This window comes from Asparagus officinalis, chromosome 4, assembly GCF_001876935.1.
Source record: "Asparagus officinalis chromosome 4, Aspof.V1, whole genome shotgun sequence".
Taxonomy (NCBI): domain Eukaryota; kingdom Viridiplantae; phylum Streptophyta; class Magnoliopsida; order Asparagales; family Asparagaceae; genus Asparagus; species Asparagus officinalis.
Genome location: NC_033797.1, coordinates 2,498,922 through 2,519,730, shown reverse-complemented (window position 1 = coordinate 2,519,730; position 20,809 = coordinate 2,498,922). Strand labels below are relative to the sequence as shown.

The following is a 20,809-nucleotide window of genomic DNA, read 5'->3' as shown; positions in this document are numbered from 1 at the left end:
CCACCACATGGTGGCTCGGTGGCCGAGCCACCTGTGGCCGGCCACACTGTGCCCAAGGCACAGTGAGGGTAGCCTATAAATAGGCCACCCCCTTGTTCATTTGAGAAGGTTGGAAATTTTGGAGAGAGGCGAAGCCCTGCTGGATTGGAGACTCGGAACTTAAAAAAGATTGAAACTTTGGGACTTCGGGGACTCACTCCTTCAGATCTGGTGCTCGGCGATCATCAACGTCAAATAAGGCAGGTGTTCGAGAGGATCAGATCTCAGATCTACGCAGGCATACTCCGGATCTAAGCTTGGTCTTAGATCCCGAGACTTGGACGATTGTTTCCTTGGTGAAACAATCCTCCCCGGCTATTATTTCCTTGGTGAAATAATACCCGTCGTACTGCGTAGATCCGACCGGATCTAGATCTCGCGGTGGTCCACGGCAAATAACCCCGGCGCAGGCAAAGAACCCACAAAGCGAGCGACCGCAAAACAGGAGCTCGCGATTCGTTCGACATAAAGGAGAAAAGTTGTAATCTTTGTTTATTTTTATTTGATTTTCGTTGTAACCGGATCTTATAAAAAGACCGGATCTTTTGTAACTCAAAAAGTTGTAACTCAAGATGACAAAGGAATCAATAACAAAGAAAGCAACGAATTTTCCAGCAAACAATGTCAAGCGAGAATCCGCCAAAGTCATCCTATAGCCTGCTGCCTCCAATACCCCAAGTGAAATGATGTTCTTCCTCAGTTGAGGAACGAACCTCACATCAGCCAACTCCCGGATCATCCCGTCACTCATTCGAATCTGAACGGTACCAATACTACCAATAGGGCATCTATGATCATTACCCATGAGAACAACATCCCCTCTTTCCAACTCCTGAAAGCTGGAGAACCAATCCCTTCTAGGGCATATGTGGTAAGTAGCACCAGAATCCAACATCCACTCGGTGGAGTCGGCAACATCAACTGACGGAAGAGCTGGGCACGAATAGCCCGAAGAATCTGAATCTGAAACATCGCCACTAGCCTTGGCAACATTTACCTCTGAAGCTTGAACAGCTTTCCCCTTATTCTTCACGGCTTGCAATTTTGGGCATTCGGCTTTCCAATCTCCATCTTCTCTACAAAAGGCACAATGATTCCTACCAACTGCAGGACGCCCCCCTCTAGACTGCGATCTCCTCCCACGGTTTGGACTTTTAGCTCTTGCAATCAATGCCCTCGCAACCAGCTCAATGGAAGTCTCCTTGTCCTTCTTTCGAAGTTGATAGTTCATAAGGGCTGCGGTGACCTCACTATACGAAAGAGATGCCTTCCCATTAATAAGAGTGAGGACAAAGGTCTCATATTCAATAACAACAATGCTTTATCCTCATCTTCAACAATGACATCTACGTTCGCCAAATCTGCAAGTAGCTTCGTGTAGTGGTTCATGTGATCACTAATGGATGTCCCCTTCTTCAATTGGAAGCGATAAAGCCTCCTCTTCAAATGCAAACGATTTTTGACGCTCTTTGTTAAATATTTACCCTCTAGGACCTCCCAAATCTTCTTTGCCGAAGTTTCATTCATCACATCATATTTAAGGTCTTGGGTAAGGCAAGACCTAATCACACCACACGCCGTTCTATTCATTTTATTCCAAACATTTTCATCAATGTCGGCCGGTTTCCCGTCCAACTCCAATGTATCTTCCAAATTTTGCGCATTTAGCGCATCCATGACTTCGCATCGCCAAAGTCCAAAATTATTTGTGCCGTTGAACTTTTCCACATCTATTTTTATAGAATGTATATTCAAACTTTGGACGGCCTTCCCACTAGAAGAACCCTCCCCACTTTTATCTTTTTCGGCCATATATCTCAAAACACCTAATAAACAATTGCGGAACAAATAGGAAATAGATCCAACTTGAAAAAGATAAAAACTTTACCACAAAGATCTCACCTTTATCACCAATCGAAGCTCTAGATGAACTTCCCAACTGATCTACTCCTCCAAAAAGCCCAAGTGTTGCCCGGAGCTCTGATACCAATTGTTGTGCCTCGAGAACCCAAACCAATCGCCGAGAAAAAAAAACCACAACCAAAATTAATAGCACAAACAATCAAACACCAGTTTTACGTGGTTCGGTAAGATGCCTACGTCCACGTGGCAAGGAGGGGGGAGTTTTCACTATTAGAAATCAAGAGGAACAAACTAGGGTTACAATCTCTCACTAAAACCCGCAACAACTCACTCTTAATCTCTCCAATTGCTCCTAAAATAGAAGCTCAAAGAAAACCATCTCAATCTGCTCAAAACTCCTGCCTTACAAACCCTTGAATCGTGTTTGGGTATTTATAGAAAACCCAAACGAAACTGGTCTGGAAAACAGACCCAGCCCATAACCGCAGCGGCGGTCGACCGCAATCCATCGCGGTCGACCGCGGCGGTCGACCGCACTCCATCCAAACAGTCGCTCCAATGTCCAGAGACTTCTGCGGTGGACCGCCACGGTCGACCGCCACGGTCGACCGCTATTTCCTGTGCACGAACGCGGTTGACCGCCGCGGTCGACCGCCACCTAGTCTGCATGAAATCTGAACCTGAGCTCCATCTCTTCATAACCTACAGGAAATCCAGCCACCAATCTCAGAAACTGAACGTGAAGAGGAAATCGAAGCACCAATGTATAAAGGTCGCCTCAACATGGACCGGAGCCCAGAAACATGAACCAATCAACCTATGCAGAACCAAATCCCATATTTTAACTGCACATTAAATCTGAAATCTCAACCCATCACTCACTACTGATATCATCAGTATCGGCTTTCTTCAGCAGATGGAGTGGTGTTCAGTATCCAGGACTACTTTTTGTGTTGGACGGTTTGCTTGTATGCTACATATCGGACGGATATTTTGTGAGAGAATTAGTTATTAGAGCAAAATTTGGAGTTTATTTCTTCGGAACCTTGATGTAAATTCAATTAAACATGCGAACTATGAATATGTTTGTTTGGATATTAATGTGAATGTGGCAGCTCTGGTTGCCAATTATTGACATGTTTGCCAATTATGGACGTCTTTTTTAATCTTTGGTAGGATAAAAATATATAAATGAAATTGTAAGTCAGATCGCAGATTCATGTCCTGATGTATATATACGGGTCAAAGATTGAAATTATTATACCATTTAATTGTAAGTGAAGGCCCCGGTCTCGTTCTGCTAAAGTTTCCAAAACTACCCACCGCACTAAAATCATCATAGTTATTTACAAGGTTGCCATTCAATCCCTCTCACTATCGTCCGTGGGATCCTGTAAAATGGACGATATAGATGAGACGAGGATGATGATAAATAGCAGAGATTCTATTGTAGGGTTTCAGAACTGGCCGCAACCTCTCTCAAGTCTAGAGGGTTTTCGAACTGGCCGCATCCTTTTTCAACCCCCCACCCACCACGCAACAAAAAAAAGAAAAAAAGAAAAAGAAAAATTGTGATTCAATTAGATGACGCGTCTTTTCTTCTGCACTACACTCTTGATGATGGATAATGTTGCTGATGATGAAATCGAATTCTGGATTGGGAGGTTTTGGAAAATAAGTAAGGTATTCTACCATCCAGATTCCCATTTATATGATTTATTTTGTTCTTTTTGAGATTTATTAGAGTTCAGATGCCATATAATTCTTATAACCGGTAAGATGTTGTTTTTCTTTGCTTCTGTTTATTATTTGGTTCGAGATTAGCAATATTTACTATATTAAATGCTAGTTTATTCGGTGAATTATGATAATTTGTATTTACTTTTTGAGCTAAATTTAGGCTTTCTTTACAAATTAGTAATTGTTGCATGCTTTCCACCAGAGTATTTACTTTTTGAGCTAAATTTAGGCTTTCTTTACAAATTAGTAATTGTTGCATGCTTTCCACCAGAGTTTAATGGATTCGTAGTGGAAAGGATTAATATGTGTTTTATTTTGTACATTGTTAATTTATACTTCGTGTTGATGTGTATACACTAAGGTTGAGATGCTACAAGTAATTTTGTTGCTCTGAGTCTTTTTGCGTAAGTACCCATCAAGTCATCCATATTTGCATATTTACCGCCAAACTTGTCTATTTGCTCAGTCGCCCTTACATTCTTAGAAACTGAACATTTCTATCCCGACCCTTCCACTTGGTATTGTCAATTTCCAAACAACAAAAATAAAATGATGAGACCAGATGCTATTAGAGAAGTCAAGAGTATGTTCCGAAGAACGAAACATTGGTTGTGGATGCCCTTCCTACAATGGAGGAGCTTTTGGGTTTTTTTTTTTTTGTGTGCTGGTGGTGTGGGCGGGGGGGGGGACAAGGGTTGAGGGGGCTGACAAACCGTACTTTTCTCCCTCTCATCTTCTTCCCTATTTTCATCTCTGAGCCCTAACTGAAAAACCCAATTTCCCCCTTCTTCGGCGCTTCTTCCCCGTTCTCAGCTCGTGTTCGTCGCCGTTGTCATCTCGTCACTGAGCCCTGACTGAGGTGAAATCCCCATTGTGGCCGTTGTATGTAAGTCGAAGCATGATTTCCCCCTTCTTCGGTGCTTCTTCCCCGTTCTCAGCTCGTGTCCGTCTCGTGTTCGTCACCATCGTCATCTCGTCACTGAGCCCTGACCGAGGTGAAATCCCCATTGTGGTCGCTGTACGCAAGTCGGAGCATGATTTCCCCCTTCGGCGCTTCTTCCCCATTCGCATCTCGTGTCCGTCTCGTGATCATCGCCATCGTCGTCTCGTCACTGAGCCCTGACTGAGGTTAAATCCCTATTGTGGCCGGTCTACGCAAGTCGTAGCACGACGTTGTCATAGTCGGTAGCGGGATCATCGGCCTTTCCATCGCCCGCCACCTCCTCCACTCCGACCTCTCTGTCGCTCTCGTCGACGCCTCCGTCATTGCCTTTGGCTCCACCCGGGCTGGTGAGCTCCGTAGGGTTTGAGTATTATCGTTTAAAGAGGAGTGCTGTGTTATTGAGATCTGGATGTTGAGTATTTGTAGTTTTGAGTTTGCATTATTTTAATAGATCGCATGCTTTATTATCTTTTATGTCGAGAACCTATTTTGATTGAGAACATGCTGTTGATGGTTTTGTAATTAATGGTGATCGATTCAAGAATGTTTGTGTTTTGTGATTGTGGCCAACTTGATCATTTAATTTGAACAATCTCTGTGATTGAAGGTAGCGATCGATATGACACTATGATTTGTTTATGAGACGATATTGGTGATATAAGTAGGTCAAATTTGTAGTTATAATTTATTTTATGATTATTGTTTGGTTGTGTTGTTGACATTTGTTGATGTATTAGTGATCACACAGTCACTTATATCCGTGTTTAGATGAATTTGTTGATGATTGATAAAGGGGTCACTTTCTTCCCTGACTTTATATATAGTTCTTGAATTGGGGTATCCAAAAAATCTACACAAGTAGAAATTTGTAAGAGGATAGGGCTTGGATCCCCCGTTGTACATCCGACGATCTAGTTAGTTGATGAATTTGAGTGAGGTTTTTGAGTTGTAATTCTTGTGCGTGTGTGATATGATTTGTAGAGTTATAAGAGTTTTTATCAGAATTTAGAATTCGGTCCTCGCTAAAGTCAAAAATAGTACCTATATTTATACTAAGGTGGTAAGGGTAAATTGGTCACTTTGGTCAAGAGCAGAGAGGCGGTGGCGAAGTATGGGTTGACGGTCACGTCGGCACTTGCTTTACAGGTGTCGGTTAGCAAGTGGAGAGAAGGTTACTTCGGCATTAGATGGAAAGAGACTGGCGACATTGGCCGGGCCCATGTGGTCCGATGAGTCATGAAGACTATCTGGGCTAGAGTCATGATGGCACCTACTAGGTCGGCCAAGCATCTTCGCTGAGACGTTCCTCCCATGGAGGCAAAGTTAGCCGAGGAGGAGGCCGCTCCCTCCCTCGTCTATAAACTGTGGAGGAATGTAGAAAGAGTACCCCAAGCGAGGCGGGTGCCTTGAGCTGATCGAGCTTACTCAAGGAGACAAAGCAGAGCGCAAGAGCCGTTGCTGGAGAAGCGTCGTTGCCTGGCGCACCGCTTAGTCGCCTCGACAGGGGAAGGACCAGTTTAGGAGGAGACGAAGCCTTCTACTAGGCTGGAATACCTTTTTTCTCATAGGATTGCTGACATCGGGGAGGAAAAATGTGACGTGATGAAGAAATACCTCATCGGACTCACCGGGGTCGGCGCTTAACACGAACAGGAGCCTAAGCCATAGTTCTGCTTCGAGGCTGAACGCCATCTCGATGCCTGGGGGATCGTCCTGGGGTCTCGTCGGATCTAGTCAAGGGTGGTTGCCTAATTCCTTCTTCCTCAAGGTGAGAAGTATCTCGAGGGGGTTCCCGACATTGGCCACAATCACACCCTTTGTAGCTATTTCATTCAAGGTGCTCTATTGGAGCATGAGTTATATCGTGTAAACTTTGGAGATTTCCTATTTATTTATTTAAGTTTATAAGAAATTTATTTTTGTCTTTGTAGGCAAAAAAAATTATGAGAAACCCGATAGGCATAGGAATGAGGAAAAGACGAAAATACCTCCGAAAGGGTACCAAGCTATTTTTGAGTGGAAGGGCAACATTCCTGTTGGGGATTGGGCCGTCAGATTTAATAACTTGATTGGCTATTTAATAAGAGATCCATGCTCCATTAACATTGCTCATAACTTTGAGGAGCAAGAATTTAAAGGCATAAAGAAGATTTGGGAGAAGCTCATGGTAATTATTTATTATAATGCTTATTTTGTTTACAATTCACAATGATTATTCTTATAGTGTAATTTTTTTTGTCATGCAACTTGTAGGATCATTATTGTCTTGAGGACAACCCAAAGTCTTGGGATTATGTTATCTCCAGAATGGCCAAGCTTATTCGGGGTTGGAAGAGTGATCTAAAGAAAAGATATTTTATAAAAATATCTACTGATTGGAAGAGGATCTATGAGCTTGATAAGAGAGTTTCTCTATTTAATTGGATGACTCTCATTATCGAGTGGGAGGGTGAGAAGGGGATTATTTTTAATTTATGATATGTTATTGTCATCGTGTTATTTTTTATTTATATATTATCATCTCATATACTAATAAAATACTTTATTTTGTAGAAAATATGTGAGACGACATCGGCTAATCGCAGATCAAAGCTATACGACCACTTTTTAGGATCTACTCCTTATGCTCGGATCGAGCATAAGTATTTGAGTGAAAACCTGGTATGAGCATATTATTAAAATTGATATTATGTGATTAGTTTCATACATTTAATTTGGAATTTATTATATCACAAGACGCTTTGACTATGCCCCCGACTCTTCTTGCTAGAAGAGCTTATATACTGCCCCAGGGCTATGAAAATGTAGAGGGAAATAACAAAAAGTGAAAAAAAAAATTAAAGAATTGGTTGTAAGTATAAGATTAATTTTAGATTGGTATATACTTAATGATTTCTCATCAAAGTTTCTAATTTTTATGATATATGGGTTTTTATTTCTAGGCCCATTTGTTTACTCAACTTTACCTATAAACCCAATCATTATTACTTGTATCTTTAAACCAAATTCATTTTGTTTTTGTCTTTAAACCTAATTTTCAAAATACAGTAGGTAAAGCACTTGCATTTATACAGAAACATGGTAAAAACCCAAAAAAAACCCTTTCATTAGCCTAATGTAAACCACTATATCTTTCTCTCTCTCATTTCCCCCCTTTTCAACTCGGCTCTAATTTAAAAAACGGAAATCCCTTTTCTCGTGACCTTCGCCGCCGTCGTTGTTGTCACTCACCGCCGTCGCAATCGCCCGTCGTCGTCGATCTTGCTGTCGTTCGTCGCCCATCTCAACTCTCGTGTTGGGAATTTGGATTGTCTTGTTTTTCAACTTCGTCGCTGTCGCCCCCCGTCATCACAGTCGTCGTTGCTGTCGATCTCGCTGTTGCCGTCGACCTCGTCGTCGCTCGTCGACTGTCCTAGCTCTCGTGCTGGTGAGTAAATGGGGATTTTTCATTTTATTTTTTGACTTGGGTATTTTATACTAAGATCTCTTGTATATGATTAGCTAATGTAGTGACTTGCCCACGATTCGATACACCAATGATTACTTCCTTCGATGGGCCGAGTATCCAGTTGATGATGCTTATTACTTGTTTAACCATTTGAAGTTTACCATTTTGATTCTTAAATATGAGGAGACCAATGTGGCTAGGGTTATGGGTACTGGGGATGCCGTAAAGGCGATACCCAATATGGAAAAATCAAAATCTGGGTTTGATTTGCCTCCGGGTTTTATGGTGGTCGGGTTTGAGGTTGTGCCTTGTCTTCTTAGTAAGTTGCATTGTTTAAGGTGAAGAAGGAAGTTCTTTTTGATCGGTGTTATCCAAGTAATGTGGAAGTTCTTTTTGATTGTTATTGATTTAAGTCTGACTATTTTTTGTGTTTGCATGCAAATACACTTGTATACTATTTTTTGTTTTAACGGCGGATTTTGGTCGTTGCCAATGTTTTTTCATTGCCAATGACTATTGGCGACGGATCGTTTCCGTCGCCAATACCTATTGGCAACACGATCCGTCGCCAATACCTATTGGCGACGAATGCGATACGTCACCAATATTTATTAACGACGGATGTGTTCCGTCGACAATACCTATTGGCGACGTACACGATCCGTCGCCAATGACTATTGGCGACGGAAAACATTGGCGATGGATCGTGTACATCGCCAATACCTATTGGCGATGGATGCGTTCCGTCGCCGATACTAATGTGCCCATCGTAAAAATTTTAAATTATTAATTGATTATCCTATTGTTAAGGAGTTGTGTCCACAAAAAATTAAGAATTGTTTTAATATTAGCCCGTCAAATCTATAATATTTAAAAAATAGTCCACCAAATTATGTAAAAATTACATGCTAATACGTCTAAGGATGTAATCGAACCAAATAATTAACCAATAGTTCGATAATTGTTCAAACAATTTTTTTAGTTATATTCGATTCGGTAGTTCATTTAACACATTCAATTTTGCTAACGATTAGAATTTGACTAGATGTACATATATACGATACGTTTGTTTATTAAATATTCATTTAAAATTGATCACACGTTATTATTTATATTATTGCATATATGATGTCATATTTGTGTATTTTGGCTTCATCTTTGATTAGTTTAGAGAAAATGATGATAAAAGTGAAAATGGTGAGAGACCAATGATGAGTGTTTGCGGAGAAAGTTGTTGTATTCATTGCTGTATTCATTACAACTTCAATCGTTACAATGAAACAAAAAAAGATTGTCTTTTTATAAGACTCTTACACAATGAAAACAAAAGTTACAACTCTCGTCAAAACAAACGCAAGATCCGTTTATCGTCTCTTGTTTGCGTGGGTCTTTGGCCTGTGACGGGGACGTCAATATCCGTGGACTACCTGGCACTCAGATCTGTTCCGAAAAATCGGACAGAGCTTCGTCGATCCGCGTGAGATCTAGAAGCCTGAAGCGTCTATCTCGGCTAAAACGAGATATCTGCTCTTCTTAGTGATTACCGGCGAAGGGTAATACTAAGGAAAAGGGGGGACGGGTGATGAAGGCTCTGATGAAGACCTCTCCTCTCCTTGTTGAAGCGCTCGATCACTCTTCACTGCAGCAGGGCTTCGCCAATCTTCTTCGAAAATCCCGATCTACAAAAATGAGGCCCAAGGGGGCTATTTATAGGCAATAGGAGCACCTAGGGGGCCTAGACACCCCTGGGTGTCTCAGAAAAATCCGAGACACCCCAGGGGTGTCTCGGAAATTTCCGAGACACCTTGGGGTCTCTCGGAATTTCCGAGACACCCCTTGGGGTGTTTTGGAATTCCCGAAACTCCGTTGAGGTGTATTCGACTGTTTTCGCCGTAAATTCTTCGCCCGAACTCGGATTTGAGTGATTCCAAGTGCGTTGGATGCATGACGAAGAGTTCGATCCGCTCCGGTGGTTGGATTATCTGTAGAGTGATCGAGGCATGAATGACATTGTCCTTTTTGTGAACATCGCCGGGTTCCCGATTGGCCTGGGTCTTCGTTGTTCCGAAATCCTATCAACTCACGTAGTTCGTCGATTCACTTAAATCGTTCATCGACGTCAATTGGACTCCTGTGGATCGGATAGGGACGTTCATCGTCGTTCTTTAACACTGAACCGTTCGTGGAGACCTATAGGCAATTTTCGATGCCTACAGATACCCCCTTCAAAGCGTTCCGGACTCGTTTCTTTTATAGAAGAGGCTGGAATACTTTGGATGTGATTGGTCTAGCCTTCAGTCGGCGTAAGGACCTGTAGTTAGCTTCAACTCTTGGCTCCTTCGATTTTCGGTCTATTCGATGCTTTGACGAATAGCCGAAGTTCTTCCGGCACTGCGTTTATTGCTTGGCCGTCGTCGGAGTCTCGAGTCTGCAGCTGATGAATTGAGTTTGGCTCGTGTCATTGAGTTGACTTTGAACTACCTCCGTCACATTGTGTTGACTTAGGGTTTCGGATCACCGTGTGTTGACTTTTTGTCGCAACGCGTTGACTGGCGTTGACCTAGGGTCACGCGTTGACCGGCGTTGACCTTAGGGTTTCGGATCACCGTGTGTTGACTTTTTGTCGCAACGCGTTGACTGGCGTTGACCTAGGGTTACGCGTTGACCGGCGTTGACCTTAGGGTTTCAGATCACCGTGTGTTGACTTTTTGTCGCAACGCGTTGACTGGTGTTGACCTAGGGTTACACGTTGACCGGCGTTGACCCTTAGGGTTTTGAATCGTCAAACGTTGACTCTGATCGCAACGCGTTGACTGGCGTTGACCTAGGGTTACGCGTTGACCGGTGTTGACCCTAGGGTTTCGAATCGTCATTGGATGCTGATCGCAACGCGTTGATTGGCGTTGACCTAGGGTTACGCGTTGACCAGCGTTGACCTTAGGGTTTTGAATCGTCAAACGTTGACTCTGATCGCAACGCGTTGATTGGCGTTGATCTAGGGTTACGCATTGACCGGCGTTGACCTTAGGGTTTTGAATCGTCAAACGTTGACTCGTGTTGCAACGCGTTGACTGGCGTTGACCTAAGGTTACGCGTTGACCAATCGTTGACCCTAGGGTTTCGCGCATCGAATGTTAATTGGTGTCGATTTTCATCAAGACATCCAATAATCGATGAAAACGGGCGAATTCGGGCCTAACATAGGCGTACAGGGACAAAACGGGACCCGAAACACCCGTGGGTGTCTCACCCTTGGCCGAGACACCCTTGGGTGTCTCGGTTCTAGGGCCGAGACACTCCCCCTCTCTCCCCTTTTTGCTTTCTCTTTTGTTTCTTTCCTCTTTTGTTTCCCCCTCTTTTCAAAATTCAAAAGGATTTCCCTCTTAAATTTTGAACCCCTTCTTCTTCCTCCATACTCCATACACCATTGTTTTCAAAACTCAAAACCCATAAACCTCATCAAGAAGTTTCGGATTTTTTGGTGTTTTCTCCTTGGCCGAAAATACCATCTCCTCCAAGCTAGGGTTTCATCATCTTCAAGCTCAAGAAGAGCCTCTTGATTTGGTAAGTTCCCCTTCAAAACTTTTCTCTTTTTCAAGAAAGATCATAGCTTTATGTTCTTATGAGTTAGAGGATAGGCTCTTTGATGATGGGTTGTGTAGGCACAAGAATTTGGGGGGGTTTTATGCTAGGTTACCATAGGGTCGAAATTTGGGGGGCCTTTATGTAAAGTTACAATATGGCCGAAAATTTGAGGGGGCTTTTATGCAAAATGGGACTGAAATTAGGCTTTGGATTGCATGTCCACTTGGTCGAAAATTTGAGGGGTGTTTTATGCAAGAAAACCAATGTTGTTTGAGGGGTTTATTTGCAAAAGGGCTAAAATTTGTGGCTGAAATTCCAACAATTTAGACTACAACCTAATAACCAAAGTTTTGGTAAGGGTATGTGGACGTTAAATTGGAATTAGTGAAGGGGTCTATATGCAAAATTGGCTCAATTCTACAAAAGGGCTTATTTGTAAAATTAACCAAAATTGTGGGATATCGGGGGGTGCTATATGATCAAATATGATGACCATGACCCAACCCGAGTGTGTCCTTGACCCGAATTTAGCCTTGAACACGAAGGATATTTTGGGTATTACACCAAAATTCACCGCGAGTCATGACAATCATTGTTTCGAATGCACGAAATTCGTAGGTTTAACTAGACTTCAATTATAAAATCCTATTTATACATAGGATTTCGATTAAAGTTCTTAATTTCCCTTTTAAATTTCGCGTATTCATATTTTAGATTGTACCTGACTTGCTGTTTTTCGTTGCAGATTTTCAGAGGAACCGAGAGACCATTCTTTGGGAATGATTCATCCACCGGTATATATCTGATTCCCTTCCTCTTGCCTGATCTTTTATCTGACTGACGAAGGATTAATATTGCAGCGCCAACCATTGGGATTAGCCCGATATCGATTCCTGACATATCTAGCTTGCCTCGGAGTGACGGACTCGCAGGTACGCATACGATTTAGGGATATCGTACTTCTCTATGTTCATCTGACTGTTGACTAACATACGAGTGCAATCATAAGACCAGCCACCGGGACTGATTCTCTTATGACTCCTGGCATTCCTCAGATGCCTACGGATGATGTACCTACAGGTATGCAGATGACCTTATTATCCCAATCCTCCTTATTTGTCTAAATTTTTATTTTGACTAATAAGAGGGTGCCACTATAGGCCCAGCCGCTTGGGCCGATACTCTTATGACTCTTGGCATTCCGGCTGCGTCTGAGGACGGGGGGATTGCAGGTATGCATATGATCTTCTTGTCCTGATTCTCCTTATTTGTCCAAATTTCCATTTGGCTAATATAGGAGTGTAACTATAGGACCGGTCGTTGGGCCTGATACTACTACAGTTCCCGGGGCTGAAAGCCTGCATAGAAGTGGCGCCTCCCCGCCCTTGCCGAGTGGTATGAGCAATCTGCCTGCAGGGGTTGATATACCCTCCATGACTACTTCTGCCACTGTCTCAGAGCCTGTCGGACCTCAACCTGAGGGGACGTCCGTTGGCGTTTGTATGCTCAGAACTTGCCTTTTGAATTTCCTTATCGTATTCGATAATCCGCTGAACTTCTATGTTGTTGCTTGTAGGATCTCGATCTTCTTTATACGAGCGTGTCCGCGCCCTTCTGGTCGATACTGATCCTGACAGAGGTTTTTCGTACGGACCTCAGCTTCTTCACTGTCTTTTATAACGGCCTGATCGAGAAGCTTCTTCATAGAGGAGGCGGCTTTGATCAGTTCAGGCGTTCCTTTTCTCGCCACATGATGATGAGGAAAGAAGGATACCCGGAATTGGCCGATTCCTTTACTGCCGATTTCGCTGTCCTGGAGTCAGAGATACGAGAGTTGAAGGAATTGGAGGTTAACGGGGCTTCTTCTTTCGTGTCCTCTCAGTTGGAGCATAGGCTGGCACAGTGGCGTGACCTGAGATCTTCCATCGGGTGCGAGCTTCAGTCACACGTGGCGAGGAAAGATAGGACTCGAACCGCGAGGAAATGACTAGGTTGAAAGAGGCCTTGAAGTGCGTTGAGGAATCTACTGCTCTTATTGTAGATGACCTGGCTGGACTAGAGCGTTCTCGTGAACAGGCACTCGAGGAGCTCGGATCCACCCAGGAGAGACTGATGAAGCTGAAGAGTGAAGCTGCGGGGATTTTAAGCAGTTCTGAGGAATCTGCCCGAGCTGATCTGCAGGCGGGACTTGAGCGGAGTTATGTAGATAGACTTTTTAGCTTAAAGTCTCATATTCTCAGCCGCCAGCTGCCTTCGGGCTAACGAGCTTTTTGTTGTATGCTTTTGACTCGATCTATTAATAGAAACTCCTTTTTGTTGTATGCTTTTGACTCGATCTATTAATAGAAACTCCGCATTTGCTTCTTTCTTGTGATTTTTTTTTGTATTTCTTCCGAATGACAGATTTATGGGATTTTTGGCAAACCCCCAGCCCTCAACGAGTTTGATATGTCTTTACCGATTACCGTTTGAAATCGGACTAGCATGTGAATTATTAAACCCGTCTCACATGTAACGTTGTGCTAAGAGAGTCGATTCTCTGAGGCTTTGTGCTATGATTTTGAATACATAGGCTTCGTCTTTCTCACGGGAATAGACTACCCGGCAACGCGTGTTAGGCGTTGACTTATCCCTACTTAGGCTTCAGGATGAAATTCCCCAGACTGGAATTCTGGTGTCTTCTTCAATCGGTAAAAGACTAAACCGGCAATGTGTGTTAGACATGGACTTTGGAATATCCCTTCTTAGGCTTCGGGATAAAATTCCCCAGACTGGATTCTGGTGTCTTCTTCAATCGGTAAAAGACTAAACCGGCAACGCGTGTTAGGCGTAGGCTTATCTCTATTTAGAAGTCGAGATAAAATTCCCCGTGCAGCAAGTACCCGGATTGGAAGTTGAGAATTGTGTCTTTTCTAAGAGCAAAGACAGACTGAGAAACGGGAGAGGAAGAATTTTATATTCTATCTCCCGGTGCTGAAGAGGAAGAATTTTATATTCTATCTTCAACTGGAAAGGAAACGGGAGAGGAAGAATTTTATATTCTATCTCCCGGTGCTGAAGAGGAAGAATTTTATATTTTATATTCAGGTGGAAAGGAAACGGGAGAGGAAGAATTTTATATTCTATCTCCCGGTGCTGAAGAGGAAGAATTTTATATTCTATCTTCAGCTGGAAAGGAAACTCGAGGTGGGATCTCCACCCCCAGAATCCGGAAGGATGAAACTAAGAGTGGGATCTCCACTCCGAGAATCGAAAAGGTTCGAACGACCCTAACTTTTATAGGATTGGTCACTCGATTTGAAAGTGGACCTCTCGTTCATTGGAGGAATCGAGAGGGGATTTTGGCTTTGGCCCTAACTTTTATAGGTTTGACCAGAAAGCAAAGAAAGTGGAATACGGGTAGCAAAGAAAGTGCCAACTCGTATTGGCTTGACTAAGCGAGATCGGGAACAATCCTAACTTTTATAGGTTTGACTGTTCCAAGTGGACCTCTCGTTCATGGAAGGAATCGAGAGAGGAATTTGGCTTTGGCCCTAACTTTTATAGGTTTGACCAGAAGGCAAAGAAAGTGGAATACGGGTAGCAAAGAAAGTGCCAACTCGTATTATCACTCAAAGGGAGACTTTAACGCTAGGTGATTATGACCTAACATGTTGAGTCTGAGAAATGCCAATGACTGGCAGATGGAAATGTTGGTGGATCCACTGTCGTTTAATTTGATCAGCGGATGGTTTGGTGAAGAAAGATTAACTTATCAGAGGATTAGATCTCATCTCAGGAAAATAACTCATAAGAAACATTCTGACATTCAGAGTTCGAATGTAGATTTCTTATTCGTCAATTCTACAATGATTGGGTTATCCCTAAGAATACCCATGTAGTATTCTTCCGGGAACTTCCCGATGCATTGGTTATCCTGAATATACTAAGGATAATATCTTTTCAGGAACTTGCCATTTATCGGCATCATAAGCCAGTCACCGTCCTTGGTGATAAGACGATATGCGCCACTCGAGTAGACTGTCTCCACTACGAATGGTCCCTCCCATTTGGGTTCAAATTTACCCTTCTTTTTGGAGTTAAGGATCATCGGTCGGCGAGCAGTGAGGACCAGATCTCATTCTTTGAAACTCCTTTGTCGAACCTTTTTGTCGAAGGATCATCGGTCGTCATCTGGGTTGCAAGAGCGATCCGAAGAGATGGGATTTGGATCTCCAATGGAAGAACGGCTTCACATCCGTATACCAGCGAATACGGGGTTGCTCCCGTTGGTGTGCGCACCGTGGTCCGATAGGCCCATAGAGCCACGCCAAGCTTGTCATCCCAGTCTCGTTTATTAGTTTTCACGATCTTTGACAAGAGTTTGATGATAGTCTTGTTGAAGGCTTCAGCTAATCCATTCGCTGTAGGATTATAAGCCGTCGACGAGATATCTTGAATTTTAAACTTTTCGCAGAACCTTATGAAGGCGTTGCTGACAAACTGAGGACCGTTGTCATGTATGATTCGTCTTGGAACACCATACCTATAGATGATGTGGTGCTTGATGAATGCAATGACATTACTCGTTTTAACTTCTCTGAGTGGAACTGCTTCAGCCCATTTGGAGAAGTAATCGGTAATTGCCAGGATGAACCGGTCGCCTTTGACTGATGGGGGATTTATAGGGCCAATAATGTCCATTCCCCAAGTCTCGAATGTCCATGACGTAACCGAAGGATGTAGATGCTCCGGAGGTTGGTGCATATAATTCCCGTGTATTTGACACGCATTACACTTTCGGGCATACGTGATTGCATCACTCATCATGGAAGGCCAAAAATACCCCATTCTTCTGATGCGATCGTAAAGCTTGAGACCAGGTTGGTGTGCGTCACACTCTCCTTCATGCGCCTCCCTAAGGACCTCTTCATAGTACCCCCTGCGGTATCGCGTTCGATTCTCCGTATTGTAGTAGAATCTTGGTGCTCTTCGCCGGATTGACTCTCTTTCCTTTACATCTTCTGGCAAGATTCCATGCAAGACGTAGTCGATGATGGGGAAACGCCAATCTCGTGGTTCAAACTCGACTTGAGTAGCGTGCACTTCTTGAACCTCTTCTTCGTTGGCATCTTCATTGTAAAGCGGTACTAGGAGTTGGTGAGTCCTTACCGTAATGAACTATTCTGTCTCAGGAGGCTGCGCCAGTGATACGGCTAATGCTGCTAACGCGTCTGCATAAGTATTCTGTAGCCGTGGAATATGTTCGATAAAGAATCCCTCGAATGATTCCGCTATCTCTACTACCATCTTATGGTATGGAATTAAATCTTGACTTCGGACTTCATATTCTCCTTGGACTTGCTTGACTATTAGCTGAGAATCACCGAAAGCCTCGAGATACTCAACCCCCAGCTCCTTAGCGAAGTTGAGTCCTATAATCAATGCGTTATACTCTGCTACATTATTCGAGCACGGTTCAGTCAACGAGTAAGCTCGAGGCATCACGTGTTTTCCTGGGGAAACTAAGACAACTCCCACTCCGGAAGAAATCTTAGAACTTCCAGGAGCACTTGCTACATTAGTTGCTCGTGACGCGCCGTCGAAATATAGACGCCATACTTGCTGCGACCAAATAATGCCGCATCTTCTGAATGGCGAACACCAAGGCGAGGCATTCTCTCTCAATCATAGGATATCGAGATTCGGCGCCTACCATGGTTCGGCTCAAATAATATACTGTCTGCTCATGACCGTTATCGTCATCTTGTGCAAGTAATGCACTTAATGAGTGGCTCGTCGCCTTGACATAAATCAAGAACGGTTTGCCCGATTTCGGTGCAACGAGTACAGGAGGTTTCGAGAGATATTCTTTAATACTCTCGAATGCCTTTTGACAAGCGTCATCCCATACAAAAGACACGCCCTTCTTTGCGAGCTTGGAGAATGGTTGGCATTTTCCTGAGAGGTTCGAGATGAACCGACGAATATAAGCTAATCGCCCTTGCAATCCTCTGAGCTCCTTGAGGTTTCTTGGCGGTTGCAATTCATTAATCGCCTTTACTTTATCAGGATCGATGTGAATACCTTTGGTGGTGACGACGAATCCCAGGAATTTTCCACTCGACATTCCGAGGAAAGACTTGGTAGGATTCATCTTCAATTGATGGGCTCGCATCAAGTCGAACATGGTCTTCAAGTCTTTAATGTGATCCTTTTTATCACGACTTTTCACGACCAGATCGTCTACGTAGCATTCGACAGTCTTTCGGAGATGCTCCTGAAAGATCTTTGACATGGCTCGTTGATATGTAGCACCTGCATTCTTCAAGCCGAAGGGCATAACTGTGTAGCAGAAGACGCCGAGAGGCGTTCTAAATGCGGTATGCTTTTCATCATCTGGATGCATCTTTATTTGGTTATAACCAGAGAAACCATCCATGAAAGACATCCTCTCGAACCCACACGTATTGTCGATGATGACATCCGTGATGGGAAGGGGAAAATCATCTTTTGGGCAAGCAGCGTTGAGGTCTCTAAAGTCAATACAAACCCTGATCTTCCCGTTCTTCTTAAGGACTGGGACAATATTGGCAAGCCACTCTGGATGTTGCTCTTCTGTAATGAAGCCCGAGTCCACAAACTTTTTAACCTCAGCTTCGATCGCCTCCATCATTTGCGGACGAAACCGTCTTTGTTGTTGTTTGACAGGTTTGACATCCGACTTAATATTGAGACGATGCACAGCTACATTTGGATCGAGCCCGGACATGTCTTCATAATTCCAGGCGAACACATCGATGTACTCTAAATCATCCTTTATTGATAGTTCTTCGGCAAGTTGCCAATTACAACTATTTTCCGATGATTTATCATCGTCAAGATTGATTACAATGGGTACAATGTCGTTAAGTACAAAACTACCATCATAATCAAACCCAGCTTCGGTATCAGCTTCATCTCCGCTGTCCGTTCCTTGGGCCGGTGATTCAGTATCCAATCCCTTAAACGGTTGCTTATCCACGACCCCCGTCTTGACTTCATTATTCGAGTCTACGTACTTGAGGCATTGATGCAAAGTTGACGGAACTATAAGGTTACCGTGGATCCAAGGTCGACCCAACAGTAAGTTATAGGACGTTTCTGCATCAATTACATAGCAAGTAACTTCTGATTTTAAATTCCCGATCTGGCATTTGATTCGGATCTTTCCCAAGGGTCTAGACCCGCTGGTGTTGAATCCATAAGGTGTTAAATCCGTAAATCGTAGTGCCAGTGGAGGCTAATTTGCTTGTCGGGATTCCGAGATGATGCATCAATCGGAATGGCATGATGCTAACAGCAGAACCCGGATCAACTTGGATCCGGTTGACCATGCTGGAGCTAATGTGCCCGGTGAAGTACAAGGGCCGATCATGCTTTGAGTTCTTCGTCTGCATGTCTTCCTTGGTGAAAGAGATGCATGGAAAATGATGCGCCGCGAGATTGCAGTGCTGAGCTGACGGCTCTGGTCCTTCAGGAGATGGCTTGATTCGAGTTAGAAAAGCTTCAGAATCGCTCAAGGCCTCTTGTAATGCTTTCCTTGTATCTTTGGACAGACGCAATAACTCGTATAGGGTTATCCTAGCCGGGATATTGGCCAACTGCGCCATGATGTCGAAATGGGGTGGAGAGCTCGCTGTTTGCGGAAAAAGTTGTTGTATTAATTGCTGCATTCATTACAACTTCAATCGTTACAATGAAACAAAAAGATAGCCTTTTTATAAGACTCTTACACAATGAAAACAAAAAAATACAACTCTTTTCAAACAAACGCAAGATCCGTTTATCATCTCTTGCTTGCGTGGGTCTTTGGCCTGTGACGGGGACGTTGATATCCGTGGACCACCGGGCAATCAGATCTGTTCCGAAAGAATCGGACAGAGCTTCGTCGATCCGCGTGAGATCTAGAAGCTTTAAGCGTCTATCTCGGCTAAAACGAGATATCGGCTCTTCTTAGTGATTACCGGCGAAGGGTAATACTAAGGCAAAGGGGGAATGGGTGATGAAGGCTCTGATGTGGACCTCTCCTTGTTGAAGCGCACAGTCACTCTTCACTGCAGCAGGGCTTCGCCAAGGCTCTCCAAAAAATCCTCCCCAAAACAAAGGCCCAAGGGGGGGTATTTATAGGTGAATGAGGGCTCTAGGGGGCCTAGACACCCCCTGGTGTCTCGGCCATGGCCGCAGCACACCCCTGGGGTATCTTAGGCTTTTCCTAGAACACCCACCGGCGCGGTGTTTTTACCTCCGGAGCTCTGTTTGAGGTGTATTCGATTGTTTTCTCCGTAAATTCTTCGTCCGAACTCGGATTTGAGTGATTCCAAGTGCGTTGGAGGCTTGACGAAGAGTTCGATCCGCTCTGGTGGTTGGATTGTCTGTAGAGTGATCGAGGCATGAAGGGCGTTGTCCTTTTTGTGAACACCACCGGGTTCCCGATTGGTCCGGGTCTTCGTTGTTCCGAAATCCTATCCGCTTACGTAGCTCGTTGATTCACTTCAGTCGTTCATCGACGTCAATTGGACTCCTGTGGCTCGGATAGTGACATTCATGGTTCTTCGTTGTTCCGAAATCCTATCCGCTTACGTAGCTCGTCGATTCACTTCAGTCGTTCGTCGACGTCAATTGGACTCTTGTGGATCGGATAGTGACGTTCATCATCGCTCTTTAACACTGAACCGTTCGTGGAGACTTATAGGCAATTTTCGATGCCTACAGATACCCCCTCCAAAGCGTTCCGGACTCGTTTCTTTTATAGAAGAGGCTGGAATACTTTGGACATGGGTTTTGAATCGTCAAACGTTGTGGATTTTCATCCTCGAACGTTGACTTTTGTCGCAACGCGTTGGCTGGCGTTGACCTAGGGTTACGCGTTGACCGGCGTTGACCCTTAGGGTTTTGAATCGTCGAACGTTGATTGGTGTGGATTTTCATCCTCGAACGTTGACTTTTGTCGCAACGCGTTGACTGGCGTTGACCTAGGGTTACGCGTTGACCGGCGTTGACCCTAGGGTTTCGAATCGTCAAACGTTGACTTTTGTCGCAACGCACTGACTGGCGTTGACCTAGGGCTACGCGTTGACCGGCGTTGACCCTCAGGGTTTTGAATCGTCGAACGTTGATTGGTGTGGATTTTGGATCCTCGAACGTTGACTTTTGTTGCAACGCGTTGACCG

General features: G+C 43.9%; 1 protein-coding gene across 5 annotated transcripts in view; it reads left to right on the top strand.

Moving 5' to 3' along the window:
- LOC109836347 overlaps positions 3,376–20,809 on the top strand; it is a 35,647-nt gene continuing 18,213 nt past the window's right edge. For 3 of the 5 annotated variants that reach the window (XM_020404220.1, XM_020404218.1, XM_020404219.1), the window contains exons 1-6: positions 3,376–3,585; positions 7,139–7,246; positions 12,364–12,412; positions 12,479–12,550; positions 12,633–12,698; positions 12,779–12,850. In XM_020404220.1, coding sequence (XP_020259809.1) covers positions 3,487–3,585; positions 7,139–7,246; positions 12,364–12,412; positions 12,479–12,550; positions 12,633–12,698; positions 12,779–12,850 — 466 coding nt within the window. In that variant the 5' untranslated portion in view covers positions 3,376–3,486. Of the gene's footprint in view, positions 3,586–6,516; positions 6,753–6,838; positions 7,035–7,138; positions 7,247–12,363; positions 12,413–12,478; positions 12,551–12,632; positions 12,699–12,778; positions 12,851–20,809 lie in introns of those variants that run through there. The other 2 variants (XM_020404222.1, XM_020404221.1) reach the window with 2 other exon arrangements.